The 16,017-nt window shown below is 54.3% G+C and overlaps 1 protein-coding gene across 1 annotated transcript; it reads right to left on the bottom strand.

Moving 5' to 3' along the window:
- Positions 1-1,501: 1,501 nt before the first annotated feature.
- On the bottom strand, positions 1,502-15,767 carry RBBP8NL (RBBP8 N-terminal like). Its single transcript, XM_009273949.1, has 13 exons — positions 15,701-15,767; positions 14,342-14,384; positions 13,720-13,815; positions 13,240-13,352; positions 12,024-12,096; positions 10,536-10,702; positions 9,939-10,021; positions 8,300-8,463; positions 6,417-7,227; positions 5,877-5,985; positions 3,356-3,417; positions 2,906-3,032; positions 1,502-1,620 (listed from the first exon to the last, which is right to left on the bottom strand). Exons 1-13 carry the CDS (start codon positions 15,765-15,767, stop codon positions 1,502-1,504), a joined length of 2,034 nt encoding a protein of 677 aa, XP_009272224.1.
- Positions 15,768-16,017: the final 250 nt, after the last annotated feature.

Here is a 16,017-nt window from a genome sequence, read left to right as displayed (position 1 = left end):
CGGGGCTGAGCCCGGCTCCCCCGAGCCCTGCAGCTGCCCCAGGCAAGGCTGAGCCCGGGTCCCCGCCCCCTGCTCCCACGCAGCTGGGGCTTTTTGGGGTGTTTTTTTTTTGCTGCCCGCTTGCTCTGGGGAGGTGGGAACGCGCCGTGGGGTGTGCAGAAAGGATGCTCTTGACAGGCTGGGCGCTTGGCTTGCTGCGCTTCGCCCTTCCTTCTTGTGAACGGGCAAACAAAACCACGTTTAAACAGAATAGCAGATAATTTGGGGGGGGGGCAGCGGTTGCCACAGCAGTGCAAGTGGGATACGAGTTCCTGCTGCGACTCCAACCTGTCAACCCTCGCTCTGTTTTTCGGGGTCTGGCCTGATGTTAATCAGAAGCTGCTGAGCGATGTGATTGAATGTGAGGAGGAAAAACCCATCAGCAAGGAACATGATGGTTTTTCCTTTACCTGCGGGTAAAGGAAATGGCGCGGTGCACCAGACGGGGCAGGTGCGGTCTCTGGCACTTCTCTGGTGTCCCTCTGTTTTGTCCCTGTTCTCCGCATGTGCACTAGGAACAACCCAGCCTGGTCTCTGGTGCAATGTTGTGGCTGCAGGGATGCTCACTGCAGCCCTTCTCATCCCGCCCCCGGCTAGAGTGCCCTGTCACTTTATGCTGAAGGAAAACTTGCCCATGCTTAACACATCAGAAAAAAATGTTTAAGAACAGTTTATCCACGTGAAAACAAGCTCCCAGCAATCCTGCCAAGATCAATGTGAACTGCTGAGCTGGTGCTCTGCTGTGAGCCACAGCTGGGTCTCACACACCTGCCTTTTCCAGGCATGTCCCCAAGGACACCTTGGGGAGAGGGAGCAAACAAGCCCTCCCTTCCCATGCTCTTCTCCCTGCCCTCTCCAGGGACATGTCCCACCTGCCTGCCCACGTGCTTGCTCCTCACCTAACTAGAAAAGAAAACCACGGGCTTTCTCCAGGTCAAACAAGATCCACACATGTATGAAACCTGGGGAGGGATTTAATCAATGCAGGTTTGTGCATGGGGCCCTGCGATGTTCAGCTTGGTCACCGCCCTTAGGCCAGCCACCGGGACATCGTACATGGGGAGCGGGGTATGGGTAGTCCGTTCTCCTTGCATGAAATCCCAGGGAGGAACATGGTCCTGATCCAGGGTGAGTGCTGCAAAGAGGGCGTCTCCTCTTCCTAGCGCCAGTCTGAGGGTCTGCTCCGGCGCAGGGCTGGGGGTCACTGAAAGCGCTGCTCCACCAGCAGTGACCTGGCTGCTCCAGGTATCACCTGCATGGCTCTTCCTTGCCTAGCCTCTCCTGGGGCACCGAGTGAGGTTTTTCAGGGTGCTCTACTCATTAATGAGTTCTTATGAATTCCCCACTGCCTGGCCCAGCACGGCAGGAGGAGTCACTCTCCCAGCGTGGGAGGGATGCTGAGGTCTCTGAGCTCTCTCCTTTGGTCTGCATCATCTGTGTCGCTTCTCATCCTGCCCTGCTGTTAGCTCTCCTCAGAGGTATTGTTGTGGGAAGTGGAGCAGTTCTCCGGTTCCTTCGTGATCCCCGCTGAGCACTGCTCCACTTTGACTTTCTTTCTTCCTCTCATTGACTTCTTAGCTCCTGTAAACAGCAAGATGACCGCAGGAGTTAACCACAGAGCAATGGATTTACACGTATGAGGTCAGCGTGGCCTCATCCCAAAATAGGGACAGCACAGGAGAAAGCAAAGCTCAGCAAAGGAAAGATGAAGAGAAACCCCTCTCACATGTAAGATGCACGGGTACCTGGGGGAGGCTGTTGTGACCCTGGAAACAGAAACGACATGTGAAGCAGAAATAGGCAGAGAACCGTCCTGGTGCAGGAGTGTACCCGAGAGGGTACCCAGACCAGCGGGATACATTTCTTGGATTTCTCCCCCTTCCAGTGTGGTACATGGCACACATCACATGCTGAGAGAAGGGTTATGCCTCTCCATCACCCCATTCCTGCCACAACTGCATCCAGCCCTCACTCAGGACATCCCCATCCAGTTCCGGAGGGTCGGATGGTGTCTGCCCTGGGGAGCGCAGGGCAGCTTCCTCCCCATTGCTCGGAGCAGCTGGTTTTGTAGAGCAAATCCTCTTCTCACTCAGCTGCAGTGGTGTCCTCTGAGTGAGCAGGCACCTCTGAAAGCCGGGCGCAGAGCAAGGGGCAGCGCTTGCTTGTTAAACAAGCTCCCTTCATGCTTAAGCAACAGCCCTCTCTACATTTGTAATTGGGTCAACATCTCCCTGTCTTTACCGACAGTACAAAGGGGGTTATAGTAGCGGGGTATTTCTGACAGAGCACTTTTTAAGACTTGACAGGCACACTGCCTTATCCTTGCCCTTATCAGGAACAGTTTTCTGCTTATTCACCTGTAGGAAACACGGGTACAACACATTCCTCTGTCAGCAGGGAAAACTTCCACAGCCGCTCTGGAAGATCAACAGAGTTGGCAGAAACCTTTCTCTGAATGTCAATAACTCACCCCTGGGAATTTGGCCTTCTCCAATCACCACCTCCCTGACCGGCTAAGCAAACATGAGGGACTCAGCCCTGTTAGCTTAGGTGCTTGGGAGTGCTCTCCTGGCCACCCTGCCCAGGCTCCCCTGGCTATCCATTAGCAGGGGCTCCTCTGGCTGGAGACACAACCGTTGCCAAAACACGGCACAGCATTGTCTTATCGCAGGGAAACGAAAGACTCCACTGTATCACCTTGGGCAAACATTTGTTTGTAGCATGGCATGCACTCGGCGGAGGAGCACCCTCCTCTCCGCTGCAGGGAAGGCAGCTGGTACCCTCCAGCGTTTCTCACAGGAGCCCCTCGCGCAGCAGCAGAAGTTGCAGCCCTGAGTTGATGCCATGAGGAAATCCTCCTCCCTACCTTTTGTCCAGGGATCCTGTCCTCTTTTTCTCTTCTTCTGCAGCGCATGAGCTTTGTCTTTGGTGCAAAAATATTTCCCATCAGCCTGGGCTTCTTGTAGGATATCATCTTCATATGGGGCAGACACCTACACCAATGAGAAGAGCAGTCAGTCCACAAACTACCCTGGCTTTCCCAGGGAGCTGATGGCCTGGCTGCATTGCTGGGGACCTTTGTGACCATTGCTATGGAGTGGTGACAAATGTTGTTGTTCATAAACCCTCTTGACTAGCTGGAAAGAGTGATACCTCTATCCCTCAGCAACAAATTGGGTAACAGTGTGGGAATGGGGTCTTGCACCTCATGTAGGAAGAGCCATCACCTTCTGGAGTGAGCTCGGGCAGGGACAACCCATCTTAGACCTCTTGGACCCGACAGCCTAAGCTAATGGGCTGAGGAGAGCAAACCAACCTCACTGTCCGTCGTGTCTGGCTCATCGGATTCCTGCTTCCCAGACTCGGCATCATCGTCATCTAAGGAAACACAAAAGGAAGGGTTTTTTGGCTGGCAGGAGGCCCAACAAGCTCATGAGCAGATGCAGAGCCACCGGCCCAGGCTCTTGAGAGCCACTGAGGCAGAAAACAGACTCAGCAATAAACTGTGTTGCAAAGCAGAGGCACTGCGAGCTACGTGGCTTGAAATGAATGTTCATGGGAGATCCAACATGATTCTGTTGGGGAACCAGCTCCCAATAAAGCTGTATCCATAGGACTTTGCTACCCCAAGGTCGCAAGCGCTGCCCCGAAGTCTGTGACCACGTGGAGGTTGGGAAGCTGAGGCGTATTTAAAACCCCAGACTGCACCTTCCCGTTTGAGACCCAGGTGGGAAGAAGCGTGTCTGGGTAAAGAGGCCAAAATGGACAATCCTCAAGTTTGCTGCTGGTGCCGGTCGGTGGCTCTCGGCAGGGAACGTGTGCCGAGGAGCAGAGGAAAGAAAGACAGGGGAGCTGCTTCCCTGCCCAGCAAAAGGATTTTGCTGCACACAGGCCCCGAGGCTACACAACCCCAGACACGTACCTGCACGCACCAGACACGCACCTGACCTTTGCACAGAGTGAAGCTGCCCGGGCCAGGGACTGAGCCTTGCTGGCGGTGGCATCATCACCCTGTCTGCACCCACAGCAGCACACCCGTGCTGGCTGTGGAGGGGCAGAAAGGGCTGAGGACAGAGCTGTGCCCCTTCCAAGGGGCAGGGGCATTCCAGGACCTCAATACCTTGCTCCTGACACCCAGGTCTAGCCGGGGTGGGACTGTCGGCAGGGCAGCCTCCCTTGCTGACCTGGCCCAGGTGGGAGAGCAGACAGTGCTGCTTTCAGGCACTCCTAGAGCCCCTGTAGTCTGTTCCCATCCTCACTTTATCCTTCTGCGGGTTAAGGTTCACCAGAAAGTGCAGAAGTATTCGTGTATTGTTTCCTGAGCTTTGTGTCAACCTTAAGGTGAGAACTGAAGAAAGTCCTGTATTCCCACACCCAGAAGGTAATCAGCTGAAATTCTTCTGCTATGATGGTATCTCCTTAGCATGTAAATCACAGAGGACTCCCTCTTTTTTTTTTTTTTCCACCGTGCAAAATCCTGCTCCGGAGAGTGTTCCCAAACCGCTCTGACACGCCCAGACCAACTAATCCAGGCGAGCTCAACTTTCTGGCCAAGCCAGTAAGGCTGGTACCGAGCAGCACTCGGCAGACGTGCTTTCCGCTCCGCTCCCCATGGCTGCTGCCTCCCACCCGCCGGGCAAACCTGGTGCCCACATCCTGTGGCAGTCGGGCAGGGAAAAAGCACCGCGTGTCCCCAGACTAAGGGCACTGCTGGTTTTGGGGATGGAAAGGGCTCTTACGGGGGGTGAAGCAGGGAAAGGGAGGAGAGCATCCTGTCCTACCTGCTGTAGGTACCAGCATCCCTCGCTCCGCGCTCAGCCCTACGTGCTGTGCCAGCATAGGGCACGCTTTGGAGCAGGGGGGCACAGACAGGGATGGTTTTTCCAGTGCTAGTCCTGCAAACCTCTTGTATTTTTCCCCATCTCTGCTGGGGTGACTTCTGAGCTTCTGCTTCCCTGAGAGGGCTGGGTAATGCTGGAGCAGCAACATTGTCTTGTCGTGGCTCACTGTGGAGCAGGTTTTGCCAATGGGTCGGTGCTAAACTGACCTCTTTAGCTCCTGGAGAACTCCGTGCCCCACAGCAGCTGAGTGCAGGGTGCAGGGTGCTCTGCAGTGTGTTAGGGAGGAGAGCATCCTGTCCTACCTGCTGTAGGTACCAGCATCCCTCGCTCTGCACTCAGCCCTACGTGCTGTGCCAGCATAGGGCACGCTTTGGAGCAGGGGGGCACAGACAGGGATGGTTTTTCCAGTGCTAGTCCTGCAAACCTCTTGTATTTTTCCCCATCTCTGCTGGGGTGACTTCTGAGCTTCTGCTTCCCTGAGAGGGCTGGGTAATGCTGGAGCAGCAACATTGTCTTGTCGTGGCTCACTGTGGAGCAGGTTTTGCCAATGGGTCGGTGCTAAACTGACCTCTTTAGCTCCTGGAGAACTCCGTGCCCCACAGCAGCTGAGTGCAGGGTGCTCTGCAGTGTGTGCAAGGGCACCCCACGGGTCTGTGCTGGGCAGAGATACTGGGCTTTTCTCCAGAACAGCCAGGGTTATTTTCTCCCTATAGATACTGAGCCTGAATTTTGGGCATCCCTAGGGTTGAAAATTGAGCCCTCAAGGACAGAAATGTGAAACCCAAAGTTCCCCCCATAGCCCAAAAGAGCTGGGAGCCAGGAGCACCTGGGTCCCTGGAAGGGCGTCCTGTGCTGATTAGCTACTGCTTTGGTCAGGGGGGATTGCATGTGCACGTGGAGCCCAGCACAGAGAGCTCCTGGCTATAAGACACCTTCACCAAAATGTACTTTTTACTCTTGCTTTCTCAAATGTCACATTTGCCTGGGGCTTTTTACCTGCTTCTTCCTTCTGTGCACTGACAGCCAGTCTCACCCCAGTCTCCGGAAGGGCCTCTGGGTCGCTCGGCGTGGAGTTGTTTGTCAGATGTGCCCGTGAGAGTGCGAGCTGTAGGATACAGGGAGCTCAAATGCTGCCTTCGCCAGGCAGGAGGAAAGGGCCGTCCTCAGCCCCTACGCGATGACTGTGACACCCGTGGGGACGAGCATCGCAGAGGTGTTTCTATGCACTGGTGGTGTGTTGCAGGGGAGCCCAGCACGCCTCCTGCACCAACCTGCAGGACAGGGCACAGGCACTGCCTGTCCTTGGACCTGGATGGAAACCTCGCGGGCACCGGAGGGGAGGGGAGGTGGGGAACGATAGCCAGGGCTGAGCGGCTGTGGCTTTGCCATGTGCAAATATGTCCCCGTTGGCTTCACACACAGCAAAGCCATCCTCCCACAGGACATTAATGGTGGTTGTAACAGTGCCAGCACTAGTGCTGGACACCCTGGGGAGGGGAAGGGGCCACGGTTGATGCCAACATGAGCTGTACTCACCACAGCTGCATCCTCCTCCTCCTCCCCCTCGACAGCACCAGGCAGTGCCCGGGTGGCATTGGGCCAGCGGTAGGGGAAGTGCGAGTTGTCCCGCTCTGCCCCGTGTCTCCCGCAGGGGCCACGGGCTGTCAGCACAGCCGGGCTTTCCCCGGGGCTCAGCCGTGGGCTGCTGGCCCCCCGTGGCTCCCGCCGGTTGTGCCAGCCTGTTTCCCTGCCACGGCTGGAGTCTGACAGATCCAGCGGCGTGTCTACACCATCGTCCCTTGCCGCCTTCGCCTTTTCTTGGAGCTCGGAGCTGTCCCGGCTCAGCCAAAGCTCTTTCTCTTCCTTCCCATCTGCGGCATCCTCCAGGAAGGACCTTTCTTCCTTGTATCCTGGTGTGATGCTTGGCCATGGGGAGAGGGGCCGCTCCTCGGGCGCGAGCTTTGGGTCTCCATCTGCCTGATGGCCTGGCTGGCACTGCTGCATGAGGAAATGCTGCAGTCGCTCCCTGTGCTTGAGGAGGTGCAGCTTCTCCTCCAGGTGCTGATCCCTCACGTACACCATGGTGGCAGGGAGCTTTAGTAAGGCTGCACGATCTTCCCAGCCATCACGCGACCGCATCCTGCCATCGGTGTCTTTGGCCCTGAGCAAATGGCTGGAGAAGCTGCCGCCGTCCTGGTCGGCCGAGGCACAGTTGCTCGCCAGCCCCAGCTGGTGTAGGGAAAGGTGCTTGTGGAGGAGGCAGAGCTGCTCTCTCCGGGCGGTCAGTTTTAGGTTTTCGTAGGACGGAGCAACCTTGGGGGAGTCTGGTTTGCTTGCTGTTAAATAACTAAAAGAAGCAGGAAAAAAATAATCATGTTAATTAGAGAATTTTCATGTGATTTCCCAACTCCTGCAGGTGATGTGCGTGGTCTCTTCCTGCTCTTTCTGTGCCCTGTTGCCTGCTGCAGCTCTTGGCCCGTGCATCACGCTTGCCTTCGGGTGCTGTGCTGGGGAGGAGGATCCCGGTGGCTGTGGGGGTCAGGCAGCCAGCAGCGGGTCTCTGCACTGCGCACACCGCAGGAAGCCATCACCATCCCACCATCCAACAGCGCTCTCCTGTCCCTGGGCCACGGCAGCTCCAGGCAGGGGGTTGAGCGAGTGGAGGGGATGCAGTGACCGCTCACGTCAGCACTGCTGCTGAGAAGTCGCTTGTCAAACCATGCCTTACAGCCAGAAGCATCCTAACTCCCCCCGTTGGGCTTTCTTAGTGCCTTGGTGGGCCTGAAGACCTCCAGGACAGAGGAACAGCCCACCCTCCCCTAATCTCACTCAATGGGAGATTTTTACAGCCATGCTAAGAAGGTCGGTATGGTGCATGAACCTGCCCTGCAAACCGAGTCCCTGCTATCGCTGGTTATTTGGCAGCTTCTGTGTGTGCGAGCTTTTCCCGGGAATGCTCAGCAGGTCTGCTCCCACTCTGGGAAACTCGCTGTCTCTACAGCTGAACTCACTGGCTTTCCTCAGCCCTTTGTGCTTCTGAAATCAATGGGGAGGATAAGCCCGGGAAGTGCTGAGCCCTGCAGGAAAGCCCATTAGAACAGATAAGGAGGAGCAGGGATTGCTGCCTCCAGTGAGGCAAGTCCTTCTCCCGGCTGGAGGTGGGGGCACCCGGTTCACTTTATGGGTCTGTCTGACGAAGCTGGAGTAAGGAGAGGCTGATCTCGTCAGTCTGGATTCCAGTCATTTTTTGCTGGTGTAAACTGGGAGACCCCCCCCTCCCCAAGGCTGTGGGAGAAGTCTGGAGAAGAAGGTGGGAGGGTACAACGAATACCAGCCATCTCATCGCAGTCTGCCCGGTGGGACACCTGCAACGGGCCATGGATCAGGCCCACACTGCGACCCATGAGCAGGTAACTCACGCCTCAAGGCTGGGGCTGTGCTCGCGCTCTGGTGGGAGAGGGGTCTTCCTTGCCGGTGGGGACACTGCTGCCCCTGAAAGACTTTTTTCCAGGAGGCAGGGTCTGGAGCCGTGTCTCACCAGGGCAATGGTTCCGTGCAGCTGGTTGGCGATCCTCTGGGATGCCTGCGGCAGAGGGGAGAAAGTCCAGGTGAGCCGTTCTGCTGTGCACCCCGGGCAGTGAGCGGCTAAGGGCAGCCCTGCCGAGCAGAGATGCAGCTCTTCACCAGCGTGAACAAGACAGACAACTCCTAAGTGCTCTGTTTGATACAATTCTGGTCAACAGCTCAAGCATATTTTTATTGGTTTTCCCAGGAAATTTCCCCTTCATGTTTTCTAGAGGGATCTACAGTACTCTTTATTTTCTGGCTGCACTGATTTGTAGCCCAGGAGGTCTTGTGCCTCCTCTCAAGTCAAGCCAAGCCATAATTCAGTGGCTTAACCAAGATAAGACCCTGCAAATTCCCTGACCCCTAGTCAGGCCGCTAGACTTTATTCATGCAAGCTCCTGGCACGCACTGATTTGATGGGTGTATTTCCAGTGGAGTACCTGGCTGTGAGGCCAGGACATCATCATCTCCACCTGCTGTCATGAAAAGCTCACCACATGTTCTGACTTGACTTTCCCCTGCCCACCTGGAGATGTCACCAACCCTTCCTGTGATCCCTATTAATTATACTCACAGCCTGCCCGCAGCCTTACCAAAACCCCTTTTCACCTGCTCTTTCAAGTTTTCTGTGGAGTTCAGGTAAGCGAAGCCTGTGCCAAAACAGAAGCATCTATGTGGGTGTGTACGTGGGCTTGAGTTCCCACTACCAGGAGCAGGGCTCCAGGTCCTGCCGTGTCATGTCCCAGTGCCCAGTATCACCATATCACTCAGCATCCCTTGGCTGACACATACTCTCTATGTTTTAAAGGCATGGCAGGCTTGCATCAATGCACAAAATGGCAACCACTGAATGCCAGGCCCTCTGAAAATACCAATATTCATTATGCTGCAGATGGAGAGACATCTGCAATGCTCTTGGGCAGGGCTGCTGTGGTGTATTTGTTCTCAGTACCCACAAATCCCACAGTTTACATGTTCTCCAGGCTTTTCCAACACTCACAATGCTCCAGCTTCTTGCTTGCCCAGATAATGGAGAGCTGACCCTATAACTCAGGAGAAGCTACACTGACATGTGGCTCAGCACAATCTCCCCAGGTCCTTCACTCCTCAGAGCTTTCCCCAGCAAGACATCTGAGAGAGGAACCAGAGAGATGGGCAGAGGACTCAAGGATGCTAGGCGTGTTGTCATGGAGGTTAAGCACAGGAGCAAAGAAAGATGTGCACGCTCACAGCGGGGACGGGAGCCTGTGCCAAACTCTGAATGCTTTGCTTGCAGTGAGTGGCAATTTCTGCAGAGAGGATGCATCTGGCATTTGGTAGGTGCCCTCCTTGGCTCTGGCAATAGCAAATTGCCCAAGTCCGGCTAATTATTTTACCCCCTAAGTGCCTCCTACTCATTCTCTATCCTAGTCCACCCCCCTTGATCCAGTTCAGATGACCACAGTGGTGGGGAGAAGGCCTGAGGGTATCAGGCTACCTCTGGCAACTCACAATTTCTGCGAGGCTGACTTCCTGGAGGACAGTGCCCGGGGAAGTCCTTCTGCTTGGAGAGCTTCTCTGTCCTGCAGGCTTTTCTGCAAAAAAAGACACAACCAGCCACCGTGACGGTCCTGCAGAGCTGTTGCAGGCTGCCTTGCCCTGCCCTGCCCTGCCACATGCCGGAGTCTTGCAGCCTCCCGAGGACGCCGCTGGCTGGCACCAACCACCTCCTGTTGAGGATTTTGAGCCAAAATTTCCGTCTGGCTCAAGCCACCACCTGAAACGTACCCTCCATTGCATGTGTGGGTGGCAGCATGGCAACAACATGGTCTCTGCATGAAATGGGTGTCGGGTCCACACCTGCACAGCACTCATCTTACAGTAAGGGCACCCAAGCACTCTTTTGCTCTAATGCGTACCAGCTTGTTTCTCCCTTGACATGCAGTTCCCCCCCCCAGCAGCTATTCTGGCCATGGCAATGTCCATTTGAGCTGCCAACAGCTTGGTCTTTGCTCTTGAGACCCTTTCCCAGAGCAGCTTTGCACCACGGCTCAGTCGCTCTTCCTGTCCCCAGGTCCCTCGAGGGCGGTGGGAGCCAGCAGCACCCACCTTCTCCCAGCTCAAGGCCTGGCACATCATGGTGGGCTTCTTCGGCTCCCCTGTGAGCTGCTTGCTCGCTGCCGGCGTTCCTGCTTGCTGGGGACAGTAAAGCCAAGGGGGAGCTGGGGGTGGAGCCGCTTTCTCTGGAGGCGACTCCTGGGGGCTTTGTCTTCTCCCTGTTGAAAACAGAAGGACACAAATGAATGAGAAGGGGCAGGAGAAGGAAATCACCAGTTTGAGAGCCACTGTGCTGGGAGTTCTAAGTTATAGAGCCCGATATATAAATATACATATTTATACATATATATGATTCTATGTTTGTGGATATACCGGCTCCTCAGACTCACCTCCTTCCATTGCAGCTTATTGCTAGCTCAGCTGCAGTCTGGAGCATGGGACAGAGCCAGCACAACAGCTCAAGGTCTGATTTCCCCACTTGCCTGTGGGTAATGTCGCAGGAAGCCACGACGTTGGGTAAGCCAAAACCCAACTGTGGCTATTGCAAAAGCTCTGTGAGAACCTGTACGTCCCTGGCTGGGCTTTCAGCCTGATGCAGGGGTGGATTCAGCACGGGGATGTGGCAGGTGTCCCCCTTCACCATATCGAGCTGGTGGGGCTGATGCTCTCGGTCACTACGAGGGAGTCACTGAGTCTCGGAGACCCATGCTTATGTCATGAACAAAGTGCTGGCTGGCCCCTGATGCCGAGACATGGGTGTTTGGCTGGAAATCTTCCTATCCAGCAGCCCAGGGAAGAACAGAGCAGAGCAGGAGTGCTTGGTGCTCAGCAAACCCAGCCCGACCTACAGCTCTGTAACTCCTCAGGCCTTGGGAAGCGTTGGGGAGTAAAAGCGAGTTTCTCTTTAAGTGGATGGAGCTTCTGTGCTCCAAAGAAAACACATTTCTAAACTAATCCCTCAGTGCTAATTCCTCTGGACTTTAAACCCTTGAGGAATGAGCTGACTTGTATATATTGGCCAGCCTGGCAGGTTACTTGGCTTTCAGCACAGCGCTCTGCTGGGATATGAACCTGTTGGTGCAGATCGCTTCTCCCTCTCAACCCTGTCTCAGTCCTTTGTGTGTCACTCTCCTTCCCCAAAACACAACCTGCTTCCTGCAGACCCTCTCTGGCTGCTGCAGGAGGGGAGCTGGTGCCATGGAAAAGCCATGGAAGCCCAGGCTGAGGTCCGTGGCCAAGGTGAGCAGCCCAGGGCTTTGCTTCCCATGAGCAGTCCCCCATGGGGAGTTGTTGAATACCCTTGTTACCCAAAAACTGAATCCTTGGATGCTGGTGAACAGGGGAGTGAGAAGAGGTCAACAAGGACTTAGAGACTGTTACGGGTGTTTCAGTGTCTAACATCTACAGGAATCTGTAGGAGTTAGATGCTAAAATACCCCTGAGGATACTGCGGTCTGGACGTAGCCCTGCTCAGCTGCGCGGATACCTCTGTCCTTACCAACACCCCCCATAATGAATGAAATCCAGGAAAGCACTTACTCCAGGCTCCGGAGCCTCTTCAGTTCTTCCTTGAGAGCTTTGTTCTCTTCCCTCAGGCGGTTCGTCTCGTTAGCTGCAGGGACACAAGTTGTGCCGTGGATTCAGGCATCGCAAGGAGAGAGCTTGATGCTCCTCGCAGCTTGCTGGGGTGCATGGGGGAGGAGGAGGGAATGGCACCAAGTTTCGGAGAGATGCCAAATTTCCTTCCTTCTCTGAAAACACGCTGGGGGCTAAGGGATAAAAGGGAGCAACTCTCTGACTCAGGTTTGGTCAGGATTGGAGTCTGCTTGCAGCCCATCCAGCTCGGGGGGAGAGCGTGATCCAGACGGGATGGTGGCTGCAGCACGGTGGGATGGACCCAGCCGGCACCCTGCCTGCGAGCACCACGGCTGCCTCCGAAGAGCGGGTGCTGTGCTAGGGGAAGGGCTGGGGGCCTCGAGTGGGATCGGATGAAGGCCGGAGGGAGCCGTGAGTACCCAGCAGCCAGGCTGCGAGTACCCTGCCGCAGTGAGGAGGCAGCGAGCATGAGCAGGCAGGCTCCCAGGCAGGGTGGGCTGCCGCCTCGGCTTGTTCCTGCTCAAAAGCAGCACTCAGGGAGCAATGGCGTAACAGGGGAGATAAACCAAGGGCTGCCGGCACCTCTCCATCCCTCCTAATGCCTCATCTCCTTTACCGCCACGACCCTCCCTGGGCCAGCCAGATCCCCAGGGAAAAACACCCCATGCCTGAGCGGTGCTGGGAGCTCTGCCAAAGGCTCGGGAGAAGATCCATCACACGTGTTGCTTGATTACCATTTACCCGTGCTGAGCTGCTGCTGTGACTTTCCTGTCTTTGCCAGAGTGTTGCTTCTGCAGTGCCAAATGCATCTTTTTTCCAGGCAGCTGACATGGCCTGGCCAGCTCGGGGCTGCTCTCGGCGTGAGCATCTCTCATTTTTCTGGAGGTGTGGAGGGCTGCAACCCCCCAGCTCTGCCACTTTGTGTGAGTGGTTATCTCTGCTTGCAGGGGGACGTGGGCTGCCATCCGCAGTCCTGGTCAGATCTGATTTTTCAAGGCCCCCACACTTGCATCGGCTCCCTCCCTTCTCCCCATCCCCAAACCCCTCCTGGGTGCCCGGTCACCGGGGGGCAGCTGACGTGCAAATATCTGTGAGAGGCATTAACTGAGCAAAGACGCAGCCAGCCGAAGCCAAGCTTACAACAGGCGGTGGTACGTACTGAGGATGAAGATGTGCTGCAGGCTCTGGAAATGGGAGGTCTCATATTCATTCTGCTTCTTTTTCGCCAGCTCTTGGGTGACCATGCATCTGTCGCAGAGACCCGCTCGCAGCCTGGAGGAAAACCCACGGCCGGCAGCTTGTTACCACACGGTTCCCATGGGGGAAATAAGCTCCTGCCCTCCCCATGGAGAAGAGTAAGCACCCAGTCCATCACCCAGAATTGGTGAGAGGGGTTATCACCCATGCACCCCAGCCCTGGCCCTTCCACCACCCCAGATCCAGTCCCACCACCATCAGCTTCGGAAAGCTCCTCTGCGTGTGTCCAGGCTCCCACAGCTCTCCCAGCAGCCCAGTATGAGCAAAAAAGAGGTTCATGTGCTACACCCCACTTCTGGGAAGACAGCAAACCCCAAACTCTCCCCCTAGGAGGGTGCACTCGCTGCCACCGAACAGCACCCTATTGAAAAATAAATCTTACCTGTTTTCTAACACCTTCACATTTTCTTTAAGGGCCTTCTGTTGTTCCCTTAACTGGTGATTTTTAGCAAACAACTCTTCAATTCTCTGAGCATCACTAATTGAAGAAACAGAACAAAGAAAAGAGGTTTATTAGATTTCTCCCCAAAATCTGTGCCTTTATCTGCAGCACCCTGTCAAGGGGAAGGATTTCTGCCCTGAGCCCGCCGTGCTGCTCACACTGGTATGGCTGAATTGCTTTTGCTTGTGTGGCAGGAAGGGAAACAAATGTGTTAGAGCCCAGACGCTGCCCTGTGACACCTGCCCTTGGAGTTAGCAGATTGCTTCCTGCCGTTTTATTGCTTCCCAAGAAAGCAAGTGCCTGCCGGCATGAGCATCACTTGCCAGGGGGAAGGTAAACTGGAGGTGGGCTGGGATCACCCCAAGCCCTGCCTGTGCTGGGGACTTGCACGGTGAAAGTCACCAAAAGGTTTAAATTTGGCAGAGCAAGAAAGGCAGACTGGGCTCTCTAAATCAGGCAGCCTCGGAGGAGTGCCTGGGAGGTCTGAAAATGAAGTGGTGTAACCTCCCCTCCGCCCCCTGTCCCGCCGCGACGTGGGTAGAGCAGACGTGGTGTTGCTCACCGGCACTTCTCCGTTGTCAGCTCCGTCAGCTTGTTTTGCAGACCTGGAATAATTAACAGAGACGGAGAGGTGGGTATTTATTGCCAATTCCCTGGCACTTCGGAAACAAAACGCAATGGTGGAACTTCAGGAGGGTGCCTGGCTTTGCAGAAACCTCATCAATTTACAAACCTTATTTCCAAGAAGGAATAACACATTGCCTGCGTTAAACAATATCACAGTTTAATATAGCTGGAAAAGTTGTACAGAACGTGAGCACATTTTGTGTATTTCCACTCTTTAATGAGTTTGCATTTCCCCCCCACCCCCAAAAAGTCTGTTTCAGTTTTGTTTCTACTTATTTCTCATTACAGCACGCATTTCCCAGGTGGGCAGTATTTTATACCTCTCAGGGCTGCAAAGCATCTTGGAGGATATTTACAGCTCAACAAGAATGGCTTTCATTGACGGATCTGCAGACGTTACATCTTGTCAAACCCATTTCATGCAAATTAGATGTAAACATGTGGTTTAAATTGCTCAACAGTTTCCTCTAACTCTCACACATCTTGGAATTACACAAGAGCAGAATGAATTCATAAGCCAGAATCCTCCAAAAGCGCTGTCGTTTTGTTCATCATATCGATACTGGGAATTATTCTAATAGGAAAACAATTGGATTTGGCATTTGGTTGCTTAACCTAATGGTTCTTATTTTAATAATGTATGACCCCAGGAATAATTTATTCCCTAGAGGAACAGACTATCTAACCTGCGTCTAAGGTTTTCTTAAACAGAGCCTCACAATCCTGCTGCTTCAGTCTTATAGATTATTGCATCTTTCCACTTTCCCTTTGATCCCTCAGTAACCAAATACACTCCAATCCATGTCGCTCGGAGAAGATGCCCAGTGGGTGTGCGTGTCACTTCTGCAAACCTCCCAATTCACCTTTATCACAGACCACGGCAGCAGGAGCAGGAAAGGAGCCAAATCCCCCGTGATTAATGTTTGAAGCAAGTGGGATTCCTGCAGGTGGGATGTCTCCAGGGATATCGGATGCAGGAACACCCTCTCTTCTGCTCCTCCTCATCGTCCAAAAAGTTACTGATTTTCTCAGTAAACCTTGTTCTCCACTGGGGTAAGATGGATAAACCATACCAAGGTGCTATCAGATGGTGTGGTCCCCTGAGGGCCAGGCTGTGACCCTGCGTCCCCATCCATCCCCGTGGGTGATGCTTGCTGAGCCCTAATTCCCAAAGCTCCCTAATCCACACCTGCTCTTCCTCCCTTCAGGTTATTTCAAACCAAACAGATCAAGGTAGCATCACAAGGAAACGGACCTCTGTTAGTTTTTAATAAGACTTCTCATGTCTCCTTACCTTGGACCTCTTTCTCATGGATTTCCTTGAGCTTATTCAGGAACTCTGCAAAACTCTCCGTGGTCATGTTCAGGGCTGTGCCACACACCGGGCTGCTTCCAGCGCAAGGATGTCCTTTCGTTTCAAATTATTCAGGTTTCAGCCTAAAAGAGAAACAAAAAGTCCAATAAAAGAGAAGTGTCTTGTGTGTGTGGTGTTCTGGAAAGTCTTGAAAACAGGACAAAGCCCAAATCTAGAAAGTGAAATAATTTGCTAAACCACAGACATGCACAAAGCAGCAGGCTCATCCGGGGAGGCATTTTCAGACCTGTTCACCC

This window comes from Aptenodytes forsteri, unplaced genomic scaffold (genome assembly GCF_000699145.1).
Source record: "Aptenodytes forsteri isolate BGI_AS27 unplaced genomic scaffold, ASM69914v1 Scaffold47, whole genome shotgun sequence".
Taxonomy (NCBI): Eukaryota; Metazoa; Chordata; class Aves; order Sphenisciformes; family Spheniscidae; genus Aptenodytes; species Aptenodytes forsteri.
This window is presented reverse-complemented; position numbering and strand designations above follow the sequence as displayed.